Source organism: Bos grunniens, chromosome 10 (genome assembly GCF_055505025.1).
Source record: "Bos grunniens cultivar Pamir isolate PY7600 chromosome 10, Bosgru_T2T1.0, whole genome shotgun sequence".
In the NCBI taxonomy this organism is placed as follows: Eukaryota; Metazoa; Chordata; class Mammalia; order Artiodactyla; family Bovidae; genus Bos; species Bos grunniens.
The window spans coordinates 69,396,550-69,419,784 of NC_141174.1; the positions used below are offsets into that span (position 1 = coordinate 69,396,550).

Genomic DNA, 23,235 nt, shown 5'->3' on the forward strand with positions numbered 1-23,235 from the left:
GGGAAGATCCCCTAGAGAAGGAAATGGCAACCCACTCCAGTATTTTTGCCCGGGAAATCCCATGGACAGAAGGGCCTGGTGGGCTACAGTCCATGGGACTGCCAAGGAGTCGGACATGACTTAGAGACTTAACAACATCACATAAGCCATTCCTTAAAGTACATGTCTTTTTCTTTATATATACATATTGTTGGTTCTATTTCTCTGGAGCACCCTGACTCATACAGATTTCAGTAGCAAGGAGTGGGATGCTGTGCTTACAAAAGTGTGGCAATGCCTTTGGAACTGGATAATGGATAGAGGCTGAACGAGTTTTGAGGTGTGTGTTATAAAAAGTCTAGGTAATCGTGAAGAGAGGCCTGGTAGAAACACAAACGTTAAAGGCATTTCTGGTGAGGGTCCTGGATGGAAACAAGAAATAAATACACGGTTGGACGCTGGTGGAGAGACGACCCTTGTTATAAAGTGGCAAAGAATGCAGGTGAATTGTATTCTAGCGGAAGGCAGAATTTGTGAGTGATGGACTTGGATATTTAGCAGAAATTTCTAAGAAAAGTGCTAAGGATACAGGCCTGGTTCCTCCTTGCCGTTTATAGTAAAATATGAGAGGAAAGTGATAAACTGAAGTGTAATTTTAAAAACAAAATAGAACTGAACTTGAAGCCCTGGGAAATTCTCAGGAATGACACTATCACCAAGGGAGTAGGGCCACTTCCCTCAAGGGCCCAGAGGAATTTTGCCTCAGGATGAATCAAACTGAGTCTCACTCACACTTAGATGGTATTTAGATGAGATCTTGGTGGTGCTACTGGTAAAGAACCCATCTGCCAATGCAGGAGACATAAGATGTGGGTTCAATCCCTGGGTTGGAAGAATCGCTAGAATAGGGCATGGCAACCCACTCCATTATTTTTGTCTGGAGAATTCCATGGACAGAGGAGACTGGTAGGCTATAGTCCATAGAGTCACAAAGAGATGGACAAGACTGAAGTGACTTAGTATGCACACACTGGACCTAGAGACAGTACTAGAATGGGTTAAGTGTGGGAGGGGGGTTTAGGATGGGGAACACATGTACACCCGTGGCGGATTTATGTCAATGCATGGCAAAACCAATACAATATTGTAAAATAATTAGCCTTCAATTAAAATAAATAAATTTATATTAAAAAAAATAGAATGGGTTAAGTCTTTCAGAGTGTTATGATGAGGTGAATATATTTTGCATGTGAGAAGAGGGGCCAGAGGGTAGAACATCAGCTGAATTCAACTGAGCTGAACTGTGTTTCCTCCAATTTCATATGTTGAGGCCCCAACCCCAGTATCTCAGAATGTGAATGCATTTGGAAATAGAGCCTTTAAAAAAGTGATTAAACTAAGGTCCTTAGGGTAGGCCTTAATCCAATTTGACTGGTGTCCTTATAAGAAGAGGAAATTTGGACACACAAAGAACGAGACACCAGAAATGTGTGTGTAAAGAGAAAAAAAGGAACACAATCAGAAGGTGACCATTGACAAGCCAAGGAGAAAGGCCATGAAAGAACCCAAATGTATCAAGACCTTGATCTTGGACTTCCAGTTTGCAGAACTGTGTGCAAATATATTTTTGTTGTTCAAGGCACTCTGTCTGTGGTATTTTCTTGACAGACCTAGCAAACTAACACAAAGTGTACGTATTCATAGTCTGGTTATACGTGTCTCTGAAAATGACTGAAAAGCACACTACACTCTCTCACCTTTCTGGGAGGCTGTTTCAGGGGGGAAAGTACATCTTTCGGGCATATATCAAAATGACCCTTCCCTTCACCCATACAAGTGACTAGTGTGACAAGACACAGTGACTAGTTTATAAGTAAGCCCATGATCTAGGTTGGGCTTCCAAACTTTCATTCTCCAGATATTTGGAATTGCAGCTAAAAAAATCCATGTGTGGACTAAAGATGGAGTGATGGATGCAGAAAGTTACAACAATTCCTATTGGTGATAAACACACTGTAACAATCTCCCAGACTCAAACCAGAAATCTGGAGGAAATTTAAGTAATGAGGTTTAGAAGTATATATAAAAAATAAGCAAGTTTATAACACTAAAAAATAACTCTAGTATAATTCAACTACATGGAGAATTAGAAAGACTGGAAATTTCACTCATATGTTAATTAGTTACATGCCAAATCAGAGGATAAAACTAAGATTTCTTACCTTATTTTGGGACTTCAGGCCTCCACTTTCCTTGGGCATTTGCCGCTGTCCATATTCTATACTTCTGTCCTGAATGTCTAGGCCTGGATGACTGAACATTATCTAAAATACAAACAATTCCTAGTTTAGTGACAAAAGAACACATTTCTTATTTTATTTTTAATGAAACTATGTATTTCAAAACTCCATAATCTATTAGTAGTAAGGCTTTTCAAAATGGTTTTAATAAAAATTATTATGAGTCATCCTGTTTGTTATTTAAACTCAGATCTTTCTCAATACATTTAAAATGAAATTTAAAAAGTAGCATACACTTCACTTCTGGTTTCAGTTTCAGCATGTAAGGAACTTGAACTTGCCATTCTGCTGCAATTACAAGTAAAAAAAAAGGGGGAATAATAATAAAAGCATCAACAACTCTTCTTAGATCCATGAGAGACGAAGACAGGACAAACCCCACACCTAAGACTGCAGAGACTCATGAGTAGATATCACCATGGAAACCAGTGCAGGGTAGGAAAAAAAAAAAATCTCAACGGTAACTGACAAATTGCTGGAGGCTCAGGATAGAAAACTGGGAGTTAAACACTCCTAGGGGAGGGGGAAGGCAGTAATTGTGACATTCCCAAGCTTCTGTCAGTTTACCTCTAACAGCTCAACCAAGTTTACACGGTAAGTATCAGAAAAATCCCTGCATGCTTCCAGCATGGAGACGGGAGAAAGAACCATTATGAAATGTGCTGGAACACTCTTTGTAACAAGACTTGTCCTCAGGAAACACTAATGAACCAGAGCCTGACCTACTATGATATTATCAGAGTCAGGAGGGGATATATACCCAACCCTGATCATCTCAAACCACCTGGTCCACCTAAAGGGGGAGAAACAATATATATATAATTGAAAGGCACAATCCAGAGGGAAACCCTTAGCCTTAAAGACTGATACCTCATCACAACCATAAAATGCTTTCTTTCCTCACACACATTACCACTCTATCACTAAAGGCTTATTTACAGTAGTTCCTTTACCTAGCACATGATGCCTAGCAATCAAAAAAATATTAAAAATTACACCAAAGGACAAAAATATATTCTGAAATGTCACAACAAGCATCAGAACCAGATATGACAGGGATATTAGAAACAGCAGGCTAAGAATTTAAAACAACTACGATCAATATGCTAAGCACTCTAAAATATAAAGCAAGATAGAATACAAAAACAAATGAGCAATGCAAACGGAGAGTCGGAAATCCTAATAAAGAATACCACCACCAGCTCTACCCCAAAGCTAGAGATCAAAAGCACTAAGAGCATTAAGAATACCTTTGATGAGCCTAGTAGACTGGACATGGCTGGGTAAAACACCTCTGAGTATGTGAATATAGCAATTTCCAAAATTGAAAGGAAAGCGAACAAAAAGTGGGGGAAAAAAAGAACAATATTTAAGAATGGTAGAAGAATTTCAAAATGTGTAATTTTGTACATATACACAAGACAAAATGATCAGAAGAAGAAAAGAATGAAAATAACAAAAGAAATATATGAAATAATAATGACTAAGAATTTACCCAAATTAATGTCAGATGTCAAGTCACAGATCCAAGAAGCTCAGAGAGTATCAAGTAAGAAAATGAAAAAGAAAAGAAAAGCATCTAAGCATATAATTTTCAAACTATAAACAAAAAAAGAAAGATAAAAAAAATTCTGAAAGATGCCAGAGGAAAAATAATTTACTTTAAAAAAAAATTACATTGGACTTCTTTGCAGAAACCAAGTAAACAAGAAGAGTGAAGTGAAATAATTTAAGTGGTAAGTGAAAAAGTCCTCCAACCTAGAATTCTGTAACCTGTAAAATTATCCTTCAAAAGTGAAGGAGACTGGTGGCAATGTATTGGTGCAACCACTGTGGAAAAGAGTATGAAGGTTTCTCAAATAACTAAAAATAGAGCTACCATATGATCCAACAATTCCACTTCTGAGTAAATATCTGAAAGAAACAAAAACACTAACTCAAAAAGATATATGTACCCCAATATTCATGTGAAAATTAAAGTCGTTTCAGTTCAGTTCAGTCGCTCAGTTGTGTCCGACTCTTTGTGACCCCATGAATCGCAGCACGCCAGGCCTCCCTGTCCATCACCAACTCCCGGAGTTCACTCAGACTCAGGTCCATCGAGTCAGTGATACCATCCAGCCATCTCATCCTCTGTCGTCCCCTTCTCCTCCTGCCCTCAATCCCTCCCAGCGTCAGAGTCTCTTCCAATGAGTTTACTCTTCGCATGAGTTGGCCAAAGTACTGGAGTTTCAGCTTTAGCATCATTCCTTCCAAAGTATTCCCAGGGCTGATCTCCTTCAGAATGGACTGGTTGGATCTCCTTGCAGTCCAAGGGACTCTCAAGAGTCTTCTCCAACACCACAGTTCAAAAGCATCAATTCTTCGGCATTCAGCCTTCTTCACAGTCCAACTCTCACATCGATACATGACCACAGGAAAAACCATAGCCTTGACTAGATGGACCTTTGTTGGCAAAGTAATGTCTCTGCTTTTGAATATGCTATCTAAGTTGGTCATAACTTTCCTTCCAAGGAGTAAGCGTCTTTTAATTTCATGGCTGCAGTCATCATCTGCAGTGATTTTGGAGCCCCCAAAAATAAAGTCTGACACTGTTTCCACTGTTTCCGCATCTATTTCCCATGAAGTGATGGGACCAGATGCCATGATCTTCGTTTTCTGAATGTTGAGCTTTAAGCCAACTTTTTCACTCTCCTCTTTCACTTTCATCAAGAGGCTTTTTAGTTCTTCTTCACTTTCTGCCATAAGGGTGGTGTCATCTGCATAGTTGAGGTTATTGATATTTCTCCCGGCAATCTTGATTCCAGCTTGTGCTTCTCCCAGCCCAGCGTTTCTCATGATGTACTCTGCATAGAAGTTAAATAAGCAGGGTGATAATATACAGCCTTGACATACTCCTTTTCCTATTTGGAACCAGTCTGTTGTTCTATGTCTAGTTCTAACTGTTGCTTCCTGACCGGCATACAGATTTCTCAAGAAGCAGGTCAGGTGGTCTGGTATTCCCATCTCTTTCAGAATTTTCCACAGTTTATTGTGATCCACACAGTCAAAGGCTTTGGCATAGTCAATAAAGCAGAAATAGATGTTTATTTCGAACTCTCTTGCTTTTTCCATGATCCAGCAGATGTTGGCAATTTGATCTCTGGTTCCTTTGCCTTTTCTAAAACCAGCTTGAACATCAGGAAGTTCACGGTTCACATATTGCTGAAGCCTGGCTTGGAGAATTTTGAGCATTACTTTACTAGCGTGTGAGATGAGTGCAATTGTGAGGTAGTTTGAGCATTCTTTGGCATTGCCTTTCTTTGGGATTGGGATGAAAACTGACCTTTTCCAGTCCTGTGGCCACTGCTGAGTTTTCCAAATTAGCTGGCATATTGAGTGCAGCACTTTCACAGCATCATCTTTCAGGATTTGAAATAGCTCAACCGGAATTCCATCACCTCCACTAGCTTTGTTTGTAGTGATGCTTTCTAAGGCCCACTTGACTTCATTGAATTCCAGGATGTCTGGCTCTAGATGAGTGATTACACCATCGTGATTATCTGGGTCATGAAGATCTTTTTTGCACAGTTCTTCTGTGTATTCTTGCCACCTCTTCTTAATATCTTCTGCTTCTGTTAGGCCCATACCATTTCTGTCCTTTATGGAGCCCATCTTTGCATGAAATGTTCCCTTGGTATCTCTAATTTTCTTGACGAGATCTCTAGTCTTTCCCATTCTGTTGTTTTCCTCTATTTCTTTGCACTGATCGCTAAGGAAGGCTTTCTTATCTCTTCTTGCTATTCTTTGGAACTCTGCATTCAGATGCTTATATCTTTCCTTTTCTCCTTTGCTTTTCGCTTCTCTTCTTTTCACAGCTATTTGTAAGGCCTCCCCAGACAGCCATTTTGCTTTTTGGCATTTCTTTTCCACGGGGATGGTATTGATCCCTGTCTCCTGTACAACGTCATGAACCTCAGTCCATAGTTCATCAGGCACTCTATCTATAAGATCTGTGTCCAACTCTTTGCAACCCCATGGACTATACAGTCCATGGAATTCTGAGGCCAGAATACTGTAGTGGGTAGCCTTTCCCTTCTCCAGGGGCTCTTCCCAACCCAGGGATTGAACCCAGGTCTCCTGCATTGGAGGTGGATTCTTTACAAGCTGAGCCACAAAGGAATGGTCATAGCAGCATTATTTACAATTGCCAAGATATGAAAACAAGTGTCCATCAACAGACAAATGGGTAAGATGTAGTGTACACACACACACACACACACACACACACACACACTGGAATACTACTCAGTCATGAAAAAAGAATGGAAATTTGACCTGTGCACCAATATAGATAAACTTGGAGGGTTATTTCACTAAGTAAAGTAAGTCAGGCAGAGAAAAACAAATACTGTATGACATCACTTATATGTGGAATCTAAAAAATTTAACACAATATTGTATATAACAGAAAATAAACAGATTCACAGATATAGAAAACAAATGAGTGGCTATCAGTGGGGACAGGGAAGCGGCAGGCAACATGTGGGAAGGGGATTAAGAGGCATAAACTATTATGTAAAAGCAACACCTTAAATTAAAAAAAAGATCAGTTTTTAAAAAGTGAGAGAGAAAGACTTCCTTAGGCAACAAAAATTGAGGAAATTTCTTGCTGGCAGACATGCCTTATAAGAAATGTTATCAGACGTTCCTTAGAGAGAAGGAAAATATATAGGTCAGAAACTTGGATCTACATGACAATGGAAAATTTTAAGAGAAACAAGGGAAAATAATATAAACTTTTAATTTTCTTATTCTTAATTGAGCTAAGAGAGAGGTTTGCTCAAAAATCAGCATATATTTACATACCTATACATATACAGGTATATGCATATAAAGTGAAATGGATGACAGCAATGACAGAAGAAATGGAAGGAGGAATTAGGATTACTGCTAATATAGAATTCACCCACTATCTGTAAAGCAGTTTACTGTTAACGGAAAAGTAAATGAATGAAGTATAATATACCATGCTGCTGCTGCTAAGTCACTCCAGTCGTGTCTGACTCTGTGCGACCCCATAGATGGCAGCCCACTAGGCTCCCCCATCCCTGGGATTCTCCAGGCAAGAACACTGGAGTGGGTTGCCATTTCCTTTTCCAATGCACAAAAATGAAAAGTGAAAGGGAAGTCACTCAGTCATGTCCGACTCTTAGCGACCCCATAGACTGCAGCCTACCAGGCTCCTCCACCCATGGGATTTTCAAGGCAAGAGTACTGGAGTGGGTTGCCATTTCCTTCTCCGAATATACCATGCTACCACTAGCCAAAAGAAAATACAAATACAGACAGAGGGAGCTTCAAAACAAGGAAAATTACCAGTGATAAAGAAGGGTATTATATAATACAGGGGTTAAATCTCCCATGAAGACATAACAATCTTTAATGTGTACATGCTTAACAACACAGCATCAAGTTACATGAGGCAACAACTGGTAAAACTGCAAGGAAATGGATGTACCAATTACCATAGCTGGAAACTTCAATATCCCTCTCTCAGAAATGGACAGACTTAGCAAGCAGAAAATCAGTAAGCACAGAGGTGAACTAAACAATACTTTCAAACAAATGGATACAGTGACATCTAAAGAAAACTTCATCTAACAAGAATAGAATACGTATTTTCTCAAGCTTACATGGAACATTAACCAAGACAGACCAATCTGGGACATAAAATGGACCTTAACAAACTTAAACGAGTAGAAATCATACAATGTGTGTTCTCAAATCACAGAGGAATTAAACTAGAATTCAGTAAGAGGATACCTGGAAAATCCCCAAATAAGTAGCAGCTAAACGACAGAGTTCTAAGCACATGGGTCAAAGAAGAAATCTCAAGAGAAATCAAAAGTATTTTGAACTAAAAAGAAATGAAACACAACTTATCAAATGCTGTGGGATACAGTGACAGTAGCGCACAGAGGGAAATTTATAGCACTGAATGTATTTTTAGCAAAGATCTAAAATTAATAATCAAAGTTTCTACCTTAATTGTTCAAACTACCACACAATTACATTCACCTCACACACTACCAAAGTAACGCTCAAAATTCTCTAAGCCAGGCTTCAACGGTACACGAACTGTGAAATTCCAGATGTTCAAGCTGGATTTAGAAAAGGCAGAGGAACCAGGGATCAAACTGTCAACATCTGCTGGATCATCAAAAAAGCAAGAGAGTTCCAAAAAAACATCTACTTCTGCTTTATTGACTATGCTGAAGCCTTTGACTGTGTGGATCACAATAAACTGTGGAAAGTTCCGAAAGAGATGTGGAATACTAGACCACCTAACCTGTCTCCTGAGAAATCTGTTTGCAGGTCAAGAAGCAACAGTTAGAACTGGACATGGAACACCAGATTGGTTCCAAATTGGGAAAGGAGTACGTCAAGGCTGTATATTGTCACCCTATTTATTTAACTTATATGCAGAGTACATCATGAGAAATGCTGGGCTGGATGAAGCACAAACTGGAATCAAGATTGCCAGGAGAAATATCAATAGCCTCAGATATGCAGATGACACCACCCTTATCGCAGAAAGCGAAGTAAAAAGCTTCTTGATGAAAGTGAGAGAGTGAAAACAATGACTTAAAACTCAACATTCAGAAAACTAAGATCATGGCATTCAGTCCCATCACTTCATGGCAAATGGATGGGGAAACAATGGAAACAGTGACAGACTTTATTTTTCTGGGCTCCAAAATCACTGCAGATGGTGATTGCAGCCATGAAATTAAAAGACGCTTGCTCCTTAGAAGAAAAGCTATGACCAACCTAGACAGCATATTAAAAAGCAGAGACATTACTTTGCCACAAAGGTCCATCCAGTCAAAGCTATAGTTTTTCTAGTAGTCATGTATGGATTGACAGCTGGACTATAAAGAAAGCTGAGCACTGGAGAATTGATGCTTTTGAACTGTGGTGGTGGTGAAGACTCTTGAGAGTCCCTTGGACTATAAGGAATTCCAACCAGTCCATCCTAAAGGAAATCAGTCCTAAATATTCATTGGAAGGACTGATGCTGAAGCTGAAACGTCAATACTTTGGCCACCTGATGTAAAGAACTGACTCATTGGAAAAGACCCTGATGCTGGGAAAGATTGAAGGCAGGAGGGGAAGGGGACGACAGAGGATGAGATGGTTGGATGGCATCACAGACTTGATTGGCATTAGTTTGAGTAAGTTCCAAGAGCTGGTGATGGAGAGGGAAGCCTGGCGTGCTGCAGTCCATGAGGTCATAAAAAGTCAGACATGACTAAGCGAATGGACTGAACTGAACCTTGGGAAACAAGAAAAAGAAGATTCAATCAAAATAAGGTAAAGAAAAGAAACAATAACAATTAGTGTAGGGATCAATTACATTGAAAGCAGGAAATTAATGGAGAATATCATGAAACCAAAAACTAGTTCTTTTAACAAGATCCACAAAAGTGATAAGCTTCTAGTCAGGCTTCTAGTCAGACTCATTGGAAAAGACCCTGATGCTGGAAAAGATTATTTATTTTCTCACCTGATTGGCTTGGCTTCGTAGGTAGACACTTCTGGCATTCAGACCTTCAAAGGGAGAAGGTCTTGAGCTTCTGTAAGGCTCACTGGTAACCACGGTATCTTGATGGAAAAGATGATCTTTCACTAGAGAACTGGAAGTATCTTCTTCAGCTGCCTAATGGGAACAATCCCCAACTCATTAGTTTCCAGAATATGAAAACAACAAAATAAAATACCTTCACTAACAAGAATTCAGCAAGTTGGTCAATATGTAGCACCATCACTGTGTATGGCGGTTCCCCAAAATCAAACACACATTATGAAGCCATGTCAAAATAACAGAATATGAATTAAAATAAAAAAAAAACTCAAGTTTATGAGCAAAAGGGACCGTCTTATAGAAAACAATATAGGATGAATCAGAAGGCTAACCATGCCATGTGAGAGATGTATCTGATTATAGTAAAGCTGTTAATTATAACTAAAAGTAATATGTACACAGTGAAGAAATTATGAGGAAGAAAATGCAAATCAGTAAAATTGTTACTTTGAAAATTTTCTTTAAAAATTGTTTTTTACACAGTACCAAAGACTGTACTGTATGATATGAGGGGTCAAAGAAGGAAGATAGTAGTCTATGATCTTGTTCAATAAGGAAATTAATTATTAGCCTTAATTTATGGATTACTTAGAAGGATTCAAATCATATACAGACTTAGGAAAGGAGATATGTCAATCAGTGAGTCATGAATGAAATGCTTTGAAACTTCATAAACAATATTTCTGTGAAATAAATACTGAATAAGTGAAACTTAGCATATCAGAAAACAGAAAGTCCTGAGAAGGTTTTGTTTCTTTTAAGAAATGAGATAACTACTTGCTATTATTTTTCCCATTAGTATATAGTTATCTGGGAAGAAACAGTGACAACCAAGTAAAATGACAGTAATACGTCTACTGCCTCACTCTAAAATATTTACAGTAATCATAACAGGGCTAATATTTTTAAAAGGAGAAACCTTTACAATTTATTTTATAAAAATAAAAACATTAAAATTTGGCTTACTTTAAAATTCAACAATAATACTCATTAAATGGCAAGATATGATAAATTTATAAGTGCACATATGGCCCTTGCTCTGAAACAAAGTAGTTTTGTGACATTTTATTTCTCTGGAACTCAGTTTTTTCAATTATTAAATAATTATAATACCTATACAGTTTTATTACATGGACTACTGGAAGGATTTAGTGAGAATATATACGAAAATGCTCTGAAAACTAAAAGCTGCTATTTTATCAGGAAGCAATTAAACTTTAAAAATGTATCTGAGAATCTACTGCCTACTGAAAACTAACTGTCAAACCCAGTTAATTGCTATTTTTATATAATTTTCCTAATAGTTGCCCCCTGTTATAACAATGCTCAGTTACTGCAAAGGAGTTGGCTAGATAATGGTATTCAGCAAACATTCTTTCAAAATGCATGATAAAAGTTGAGAAGAATAAAAGAAATTCAGGAAATGTATTTGTTCCAGAGAGTTTTCAAAATAAATGACCCAAGTAATTGTCAAAAATCATAAACAACTTGAATAGAAGAAAACAACGAGAACAACAAAAAGGTTTAGAGAAAGGGCCTAGGTTGAAACCCTGTCTTATCCACCTAGGGTATAAAATTTTAGCAACTGACTTTTCTAAATCACAATTCCTTTTTATTATAAAGTGGGTACAATATTTGTATTAAAAATCTCAGGGTCAGCTGAGATAACTCAAAGAGATTAAAAACTATAAATAAGCACAAACTGCAGTGTTAGTCATAGTATCAGGAATGGTCATAAAATAATTATGCTTTTTATGGTGACAACTATTTGGATCAGGTCGTCTTTACTGCATTCTAATCTAATGGAAATCATTTAACAATTGTAAAATAAAACTTACTTAAAAATATGTATCTGAACAAATATAAAATGGTTTCATGACCCAGTGTTTTACTGTATGACTAAGGTTAATTATACTTATATTCTGTACATTAAACAGTAAATACATTTCTTTTTGATTAAATACATTTTTAAAGGGAAATATAAAAAGTATTATTTCATTATTAAACAAACATGTGGATGATAGTTGGGTAATAAATGATTTAGTTCAACTATTAAATGCTTACCAAACTACCTAAAGAATTATTTCATACTACACAGTAAATTTACAGCTATACACCTCAAAGTGTCTCAGTTAATAAAATAACTAAAACATCTTTCAGGAGTCTGGTAAAACAAATAAACATTCAATGTACAGTCTACAATCTACAATAAGGGATATACTATCTGTGAATTGTGAGAAACTAACATTTGTAGAGAATCTAACAGAAAAGGGGCATTTTTCTACTACTTAACTGTATCTCTTTCAGCAAGCTTAAATTTAGATGTATGTTAAACTGATGAAGTTAAAAAAAAAAAAGTGGTGACAGGAGAATGGTCATTCTCATTCACTGCTAATTCTATACACAGGAGTAAAATCTGGGCCAACCATTTCTGAATAGCACTTTTAATAAAATATATCAAAAGCTTTAAAAACATGTATACATTTTGAACATTTACTCGATCTAGTAAAGAAAAAAAATGTACTGAATGGAAAGAGCTTTAGACATAAAATATTTTCCTCAGAAAATTTTTTAATAGTAAAAATGAAGAAACAATTTTAATGTCCCAAATTAATGGGATGGTTATGTAAATTATGGTATGTCCACTTAACATAATAAGTGGTCATTTGAAATTAGGCTTATGAATAATATCTACTTTGTGGAGAATTAATGCTAAAAAGTCCATATATAAAATTTTATTTACATATTTTAAACATGAAAAGATAAAAGATTTAAAGGATATAAAATGAATGCTAATTCTATTCCTGAGTATGATAATGAATGCTTTTCCAATTTTCAAGAGTTGTTCACTTTTTATAAGGTGGGTTTCTTTTAAAATATAGGTATATACTTTCTCCCTTTATTTTCATGTAAAATCATAGTATTTTAAAATATAACACAATTATATTCTATCAAAATATTCAAATAATTCATTAACTAATGAACCAGTCTAAGTAGATCCCCTCCCCCTCCACCCCCGCCACTCTGTATTTGAAATAATAAACTGAGACATTGTTCAAGCCTTGTTTCAAACCCTTCAGATTCAGGCAGAATATCTCTTTTGGTCAATAAAATAAAATAATTTTCAAAAACAAGCTAAAATTCTGAGTGTTTTTCAAATCCATTTTCTCTTCTCCATACCCACTTAGCTACTCTCTTAATGCAAACTTTCATTATTTTTTTGCCTCTTATTTTAGCAGGTTTCTAAATGATTGCCTCGTTAAAGTTTAGGCATGAAAATTTGTTGGTTTTCCTACTCAGAATCCGTATAAGGTATCCAATTATCTAAGCTCTGTTGGGGAGCCCTATACACACTGGAAAATAGAGGGCAGAGAATCACTACTGTCTGAGGAATGTTTTCATAAGATAAACAATTTATGCAATCCATAGAAATGGGCTCTCTCACTCTAGAAGCACTGAGATACAAGATAAAGTCTCGTTTATTTCATAGGAAAAAGAAATGTAATAAATACATGAAAACCTGGTGGACTTCAATTAAAGATTTAAAACTATGATGCCAATTTTTTATACAGACTAGAAAGGATGGAAAATATACATAATAATACTCGATACTGGGAAGGGTATGGAGAAATAATATTTTGTACTGTTGGTGAGAGTGCAATTCTTCTTTGAGAAACTTTTATACAGATACATACATAAACAAATAATCATCTTAGCACTCTTTTTTAACAAAAAAGATAAGAACAAAGAAAATATCCTATGGCTGTATGACCATGGGACTGGTTAAAAATTTATGATATATATATATATGATAAATTCTAAAAGCCATTAAAAAGATCTGTATGCAGTACTCACAAAAATTGCTAAATGAAAAAAAACGCTAGGTATACAATTGTTAATATGACATGATCCTATTTGTCAAGTTGAATGGATAAATAGATATTTTAAAATTTTATCAGTATAAGGAAGGATATACACCAAACCACTGACATTTCCCTTAGGAAATATTTTATATAAAGGACTACAGATATAATAACATAAAGGTAATAAAGTAAATATGTGCATAGTTATCACCCAACTTCAAAAAGAGAAATAACCAAGACAACAAATAACATCAATACGACAATAGCATCCCCTATCTATACCACCTGTATAGGAAAATATTATCTTGAAGTAGTTGTTTATTTCCAATTTCTTACGCTTCTGTACAGTTTTACCACACAAATACTATTTCTAAACAATATTTAGTTATAGATATTTCTGGATTTTGACTGATACCATGCTACTTGGGACATTATGGAACCTGCTTTTCTTGCTCAACTTTTTTTGCATGAAATTTATTCATGTTGACATATGTAGCAATAGCTCACTCCTTTTCACTTGTAGTGTTGACAGCTAACATATATTAAACATTTTCTATGTATCAGACGTCCCAAGTACTTTACATGATTTAATTCATTTAATCCTCACAACAACCCTTCAAGGTAGTTGGCATTATTTTGTCTCTACTCCACAAGAAGAAACTAAAGCTTAAAGAGATTATGTAACTTGACTAAGATAAAACACTTAATTTTTTGCTATTTCAAACAACAGTGCTAAGAACATTCTTCTACAGGCCTCATGATACACATTTAAAAGAATTTTTCTGGTACCTACACCACAGGTAGAGATGCTGGAATTATAAAACACATGTATGCTCTGATTTATAAAATAAAAATTATTTTCCAAGGTGCTTTTAACAATTTACATATCCACAAACAATGTTCTACATCTAGGCATTATCACAACTTTCTTATTTGTGGATATGCTACTTAATTTCTATAATAATGAACTAGGCCTCACTAAAACTTAGTGTTTTCTTTCCATGAACAAGAAACTTTGAGAATGAACAAAAGCACTAACAAATGCATGTACAGGTCTGTCACTTTACCATGGCTCCTACTCCACGGTTTTATAATCACTTTCTGTTTAAGATTATTTACTACCCTGTTTCTCTCCAGGACCGTCTGACATTTCACAATTCTGATTCTTTGTACATGTCATTTCCTCTGCCCACAAAGACTATCTTCTATTTTCTACTAGAAAAACTCCTTTTCAGAGTTTGGGATTAACATATAGACACTACTATATATAAAAGAGATAAACAACAAGGACCACTACATAGCACAGGGAACTCTAGTCAATATTCTATAATCACCTAAATGTCTGTTGATCCATGATTTAATTCATTTAATTCATTTAATCCTCACAACAACCCTTCAAGGTAGTTGGCTTATTTTATCTCTACTCCACAAAAGAAACTAAAGCTTAAAGAGATTATGTAACTTGCCTAAGATAAAGCACTTAATTTTTTGCCAAACTCATACGAAAAAAATTGTCATTTTATTAAAAAAATTTGTACTATTTGTTATTAAAATTAATAAAAGCCAAAACATTTTTAAAAATTTGCGTAAGAGTAAAAAGGCAAAAAGTATTCTGGCTAACTTTTGAATTTTTTAATTGGATTGTAACTCTTTAGAAGAAGTAATTAACTACAGGAATAGGGATATAACCTCAAATTAGGTGGTGGAAAATCTTCCACAAGAGCAGAAAATTTAATATATGAATGCCACAAAGAATGTACATACATATGCACAATCTTCATCTTTTAAAAAGTTGTCTATAGCTGTAACATACATCCAATGCTTTTAGTACACTGGCTCCTCTGTATTATCTAAAAAGTAAACTACGCCAATATTTAATGTACAGTGGAAACCTGCTTCACTCTCATAGGCTTGTATAGTAATTACTCTCCTATGGTTGCTCAGAGATCGTTTAGCTTTTTCTTTCTCTAAGATTAATATAGCAATTTTTGTGTGCAGAGGCAAAAGGATGCAGTATAAATTAACAATTTTAGCTGTTCAGTTCAGTTCAGTCGCTCAGTCGTGTCCGCTCTTTGCGACCCCATGAATCGCAGCACGCCAGGCCTCCCTGTCCATCACCACCTCCCGTAGTTCACTCAGACTCATGTCCATCGAGTCAGTGATGCCATCCAGCCATCTCATCCTCTGTCGTCCCCTTCTCCTCCTGCCCTCAATCCCTCCCAGCATCAGAGCCTTTTCCAATGAGTCAACTCTTCGCATGAGGTGGCCAAAGTACTGGAGTTTCAGCTTCAGCATCATTCCTTCCAAAGAACACCCAGGGCTGATCTTCAGAATGGACTGGCTAGATCTCCTTGCACTCCAAGGGACTCTCAAGAGTCTTCTCCAACACCACAGTTCAAAAGCATCAATACTTTGGCGCTCAGCCTTCTTCACAGTCCAACTCTCACATCCATATATGACCACAGGAAAAACCATAGCCTTGACTAGACGAACCTTTGTTGGCAAAGTAATGTCTCTGCTTTTGAATATGCTATCTAGGTTGGTCATAACTTTCCTTCCAAGGAGTAAGCATCTTTTAATTTCATGGCTGCAGTCACCATCTGCAGTGATTTTGGAGCCCCCCCAAAATAAAGCCTGACACTGTTTCCACTGTTTCCCCATCTATTTTCCATCTCAATTAGAACATAAGTCTAGAAGACAGTCGTAGAGAAAATAAATACAGATTTTGCTTTTTTCCTCCTTTTGTCCTGTCTCCCTAAATTAATTCTGAGGCAGAGAAAATAGCATTGTTCTGCAAATTTTTTAAAATGGATGGGGAACATATGTATACCTGTGGTGGATTCATTTTGATATTTGGCAAAACTAATACAATTACATAAAGTTTAAAAATAAAATAAAATTAAAAAAATAAAATAAAATGTATTGTTCCCAATAAATAATCTAGTGTGAAGAAAGGTAGTTAAATGAGTATTACAGTCTATCAACTGCACCAAACTTTAATTCTTATATATCACAAATCACAGGTCTGAGTGTGTGACTGGGTCATATCTAATAAGAGAAGTTTTAAATAATTATACTACTAGTTTATTTTAGCATGATGGAAAAGAACAGAAATGTTCTTTGATAAGAAATCTTGTATTTTGGGCTTCCTAGGTGGTGCTAGTTGGCCATCTGCCAATGCAGGGGACATAAGAGACATGGGTTCGATCACTGGATCCAGAGATTACCGGGAGAAGGGCATGACAACCCACTCCAGTATTCTTGACTGGTGAAATCTCCTAGACAGAGAAGCCTGGTTGGTTATAGTCCATGGGGTCACAAAGACTAGGACACAACTTAGCAATTGAGCACTGAGCACATGCAAACTTAGAAAGCAGAGAAAGGGGGAATATATTACTAGTAATTCTACAAGCCCAACAAAATTACTATTTATACTTTGATGTGGCAGCAACGCATTTTAGATTTGACCACAAATGTCTCATGTTCCCTAGGTTTCTTTTAATTATTTTTCATTATCTTAGGAATAAACTAACCTTGAATTTTTAATTTTACAAGTCTATGAGCTTTGTCTTACAACATTAATAGCATATACAGTATTTTGCTTAGGCAATCTGAACACAGTAATCAGTGATGAAATAATATGGAAGGAATATAAGAAAAATACCAAGATACAATGTCCAGCAAAAATAAGAAAAACAAGTTCTTCAACCTAGATTAATCAACTGAAATACTAACCTATGTTTTCTTTTTATTTTTTAAAAAAATTTGTCTATTTTTTAATTGAAGGTAATTGCTTTACAGAACTTTGTTGTTTCCTGTCAAACATCAACATGAATCAGCCATAGGTGTACGCAAAAAGTTAGGTTTGGCTTAAAAGTGGTATTAGGTGTTCAGGGATTGTTTATTGTCTGTAAATCTGTTTCTTAGTTAATAGGCAGGCTGTAGTTGCATAGTTCCTACAAACTAAAAATTTTTAGACAATCCTTTAACTGGTGAATATATTTCTAGGATTTTATCCTAAGGTCACATTCAGAAATACCAACAAAAATTAATGTATATGACCATGGAAACTAAGTAAATGTTCAAAGAAACATGAATGGTTAAATAAACCGTAGTATCAGATCAGATCAGTCGTAGTTACATAATATAATGGCTAAATTCAAGGTCTCTCAAATCAGACTGTGTGGGTTCAAATTCTATGACTTTTTACTAAATTTCAATCACCACAATCTCTACTGTTACCAATACAAACAAAAATCCGATCAAGGACACAATCAAAATGGAGAAGAAATCGATTCTAATGATGATTTTCAGTTAGTTCAGTTCAGTCACTCAGTCGTGTCTGACTCTTTGTGACCCCAAGGACTGCAGAATACCAGGCTTCCCTGTCCATAACCACCTCCTAGAGCTTGCTCAAACTCATGTCCATCAAGTTAATGATGCCATCCTACCATCTCATTCTCTGCTGTCCCCTTTTCCTCCTGTCTTCAAAGTTTCCCAGCTAAAGGATATTGTCCAATGAGTCAGTTCTTCACATCAGGTAGCTTCAGTTACAGCATCAGTCCTTCCAATGAACATTCAGGACTGATTTCCTTTAGGATTGACTGGTTTGATCTCCTTGCAGTCCAAGGGACTCTCAAGAGTCTTCTCCAACACCACAGTTCAAAAGCATAAATTCTTTGGCACTCAGTTTTCTTTATGGTCCAACTCTCACATCCATACTTGAACTGGAAAAAACAGCTTTCACTAGACAGGCCTTTGTTGGTAATGTTTCTGCTTTTTAATACGCTGTCTAGGTTTCTCATAGCTTTTCTTCCGAGGAGCAAGTGTCTTTTAATTTCATGGCTGCAGTCACCATCCAGGGTGATTTTGGAGCCCAAGAAAATAGTCTGTCACTGTTTCCATTGTTTCCCCATCTATTTGCCAGGCAGTGATGGGACTGGATGCCATGATCTTAGTTTTCTCAAGTTGAGTTTTAAGCCAGCGTTTTCACTCTCCTCTTGCACCTTCATCAAGAGGCTCTTTAGTTCTTCTTCACATTCTGCCATAAGGGTGGTCTCATCTGCATAACTAAGGGTATCGATATTTCTTCCGGAAATATTGATTCCAGCTTGTGATTCATCCAGCCTAACATTTCACATGATGTACTCTGTGGCTCAGCTGATAAAGAATCTGCCTGCAATGCAGGAGACCTAGATTCAATCCCTGGATAGGGAAGATCCCTTGGAGGCTACCACTCCAGTATTCTGGCCTAGAGAATTCCATGGACTGTATAGTCCAAGGGGTCGCAAAGATTCAGACACAAGTGAGTGACTTTCACTTCACTTCACTCTGCATATAAGTTAAATAAGTAGGACGACAATATACAGCCTTGACATACTCCTTTCCCAATTTGGAACCAGTTCATTGTTTCATGTCCAGTTTTAACTGTTGCTTCTTACCCTGCACACAGATTTCTCAGAAGGCAGGTAAGGTGGTCTGGTATTCCCATCTCTTTCAGAATTTTTCCAGTTTGGTGTCCACACAGTCAAAGGCTTTGGTGTAGTCAATGAAGCAGATGTTTTTCTAGAATTCTCTTCCTTTTTCTATGATCCAATGGATGTTGGCACTTTGATCTCTGGTTCCTCTGCCTTTTCTAAGTCCAGCTTGAACATCTGGAAGTTCACGGTCACATACTGTTGAAGCCTTGCTGGGAGAATTTTGAGCACTACTTTGCTAGTGTGTGAGATTAGTGCAATTGTGCGGTAGTTTGAACATTCTTTGGAATTCCCTTTCTTTGGGATTGGAATGAAAACTGGCCTTTCCAGTCCTGTGGTCACTGCTCAGTTTTTCCAAACTTGCTGGCATATTGAGTGCAGCACCTTCACAGCATCATCTTTGAGGATTTGAAATAGCTCAACTGGAATTCCATCACCTCCACTAGCTTTATTCATAGTGATGTTTCCTAAGGCCCACCTGACTTTGCATTCCAGGATGTCTGGCTCTAGGTGAGTGATCACACTATCGTGGTTATCTGGGTCCTGAAGATCTTTTTTGTACAGTTCTTCTGTGTATTCTTGCATCTCTTCTTAATATCTTCTGCTTTGGTCAGGTCCATACCATTTCTATCCTTTATTGTACCTACCTTTACGTAAAATGTTCCCTTGGTATCTCTAATTTTCTTGAAGAGACCTCTAGTCTTTCCCATTCTATTGGTTTCCTCTATTCCCTTGCATTGATCGCTAAGGAAGGCTTTCTTATCTCTCCTTGCTGTTCTTTGCAACTCTGCATTCAAACGGGTATATCTTTCCTTCTCTCCTTTGCCTTCAGCTTCTCTTCTTTTTTCAGCTATTTCTAAGGCCTCCTCAGACAACTATTTTGCCTTTTTGCCTTTTGTTTTCTTGGGGATGGTCTTGATCACTGCCTCCTATACTCCATCCATAGTTCTTCAGGCACTCTGTCTATCAGATTTAATCCCTTGAATCTATTTGTCACTTCCACTGTATAATTGTAACAGATTTGATTTATGTCATACCTGAATGGTCTAGTGGTTTTCCCTACTTGGTATTTGAATACAACAGAAAAACTGAGGCAGAAGTACCCAAAATCTTTAAAACAGCAATTACCTCTGGGGTAGGGATAAATGATTCCTGATTTCTTCTTTGTAGTTTTCTAACTATCCAAAGAGTCTACATGAAGTTTAAGAGTCAAGAAAAAAATTCAATGACAAACATTATGCAAAAAGATTATATACAGTTTTTCTCCCTTGTTAGTAATCAAATAAAACTCAGTCTAAAATATACAAAGGTTACAGGAACTGAACTATAAGATAGTACTTAATGACCCATGTTAAAGTGCTACCTACCACCTTTGAAAATGAATGTATGAACAATTCATATGCTCCTTAACTAAAGCAAATGACTTTAAAAAATAAAGGTACATTAGAATCCTTTTAATCATCTGGCTGAAAAATGACACTACTTAATTCTAAAAAAGGATAAGTTAGTCAAGTATTTCTCAGTGGTTAAGAGATAATATGATATGGTCTCACTTCAGATCAATTAGGTGTCCTTCTTCTGCCCAAAGCATGGAATCTGAGATCTTGTTCTTATAATCACAACCAGTCGTGAGGCAAGTTTTATGGATTGTTACAAACCTAGCATGTCTGAACAGTAAGAGCTGTTACAACTAATAACTCTGGTTGGAAAAACAATTTAAAATAATCTTAAAGCAAATATAAGCTAGCATTTGAAAACAAACAAAAAAACCCCATCTTAAGTGGCTTATTAAAATAGTGAAAGAAACCAAATGAAAAGAAAGAACACTCATACCTTATTACTACTTGGGGTTTTTCGTTTTTCTAAAAACACCTTAGTTTTGAAGATTTTTCTTCAATAAACTTTTCCTAAGTACCAGCCAGGTATATGGTCAACACTGTACTAAACATTAGGGATAAAAGATGGGCAAGATATGATTTTAAATCCAAATAATGATGTTATGACATCCTTCAAAGACATATATGAAAGAGAAAGGTAAATACCTTTCCAGTGATTTTTGATACTGATGAAGATAACTGCTGAAAGCTCAAAGTTGTCTACTGTAAATAATCAAATGTTTAGTGTAGTTATTAGAACAAAACAGCTATTCAAATCTTTATAGAGCAAATTAATAAATATTCAAAATGGAGAGGATTCCACTGATATTTCAAGTCTTAAAAACATTTATGATGTAACTATAACAGTTATTTTCTTGGGGTTAAAAAGATAGTGGGTTATTCTTTTAACGCCATTTTAGTTACCTTTGCAAATAATTACTAATAAAGTAAACCTAACATAACCACCGGAGAAGGCAATGGCACCCCATTCCAGTACTCTTGCCTGGAAAATCCCATGGACAGAGGAGCCTGGTAGGCTGCTGTCTATGGGGTCACATAGAGTCAGACACAACTGAGCGACTTCACTTTTCATGCATTGGAGAAGGAAATGGCAACCCACTCCAGTGTTCTTGCCTGGAGAATCCCAGGGAGGGCGGAGCCTGGTGGGCTGCCGTCTGTGGGGTCACACAAAGTCGGACATGACTGAAGTGCCTTAGCAGCAGCAGCAGCAGCAACATAACCACTATGATAAACTACAGTTAACCTGCACTAAAATTCAAAATGTTATGTATGTCAAGTCCATTGGTGAATTATGAAACTTTATTCCTAATAAGGTGGCTAACTTAATTAGAACACTTTATAACTTCCAATACACTGCAAAATAAGAATGAGGTACTTGAGAACTGGCACTACGGTAAACTTAAGACTTTTGTCAGTTTAATTCTGGAAGTTGATTCTTTTCAAAAATGTCACATTTCACTAGCCTCTCAGTATCCTTCAAATTAAAGTTAATATATCACATATACATCATCAGGCTCAGAATTTTTTTAAACTAATAAGAACTGATTTTTTTCCTACCCAAACATCCTTTTAGTTATAAAAGCACTATTAAACCAAGATGTAATACAATCTTCTTTTGAAAGATGGGATTTAGCCTAAGGGAGATGTATATCTAAAGAAGTTCAGAATGGGAGTAAGATAAAATGAACATGACTATAAATATTAGCTTTCATTCTAATCATCTTCCTTTTCTGCTTAGATATTGGCTAGCTATGGCTGCATAATAAATTACCACAAAGAACATTTACTATCTGATAGCTTCTTTAAGTGAGAAATTTGGGAGCAACTTAGCTGTTCACTAACAGGAATAAGTACATTTCCTCTCTCTCATTCTGAGGACCTGTGAACTAAAGAGAGAAATGATCTGCTCCACATACAACCAAAATACAATGGCAGGGCAGGTAGAGGATAACTGCTATAAAACCTTCTGGTTCAAAGTAGGAGAAAATGGGAGAGTCGCTGATCCAAAGTAATTCTATAATCAAGGTGGGAATATGTTAGAAGTTCCTTGAATATGGGAATAATTCTCCAAAGCTGTTGGCTCTGCCCTTTGAGATTTTGGTTCTATGTCTGAGTTATCTTTCCATTTTATGAAAGGTAGTCAAATTTTACATGTACGACATTTTTAAACCTGCTTTGTGCCAGTGGAATTTGGGGGATCTAAGGGGTCACGCCTTAGGTTGGTGATATTTTTGCTAATTAACTCTTTTGAAAACTTTGTAAGTCTCTTGTCAATCTTACCAAGCTTCACTCTGTTAGATAAAAAGCGTAGTCATAAATCTGACTTAAACTCTTTTCTACTTCAAATTTCTGCTAAGAATACCTTTAATCTGTTTGTAAGCCCTCTTACTTTAATTAAAGGTTCTCTGAGGCTCACCTTACATCTTTCTGATTATATAGAAAAGATATTAACAAAGGATGTTATAGTCAAAACACTGGCTTCATCTTAAGACAAACTTATCTGAGTGCCTTAGACTTACCTCTGCCTGGAAGCCAAGTCCTAATTTTAGCATAGTTCAACATATTGAGAGGATGAGATTTTTCAAAACCAGC

General features: G+C 36.4%; 1 protein-coding gene across 2 annotated transcripts in view; it reads right to left on the reverse strand.

Moving 5' to 3' along the window:
- SPRED1 (sprouty related EVH1 domain containing 1) overlaps positions 1 to 23,235 on the reverse strand; it is a 120,801-nt gene that overhangs the window by 5,484 nt on the left and 92,082 nt on the right. For both annotated transcript variants that reach the window (XM_086318978.1, XM_086318977.1), the window contains 2 exons: positions 9,829 to 9,981; positions 2,202 to 2,303 (listed from right to left, as the gene is read on the reverse strand). In XM_086318978.1, the coding sequence (XP_086175104.1) occupies positions 2,202 to 2,303; positions 9,829 to 9,981 (255 nt within the window). The remainder of the gene's footprint in view (positions 1 to 2,201; positions 2,304 to 9,828; positions 9,982 to 23,235) is intronic.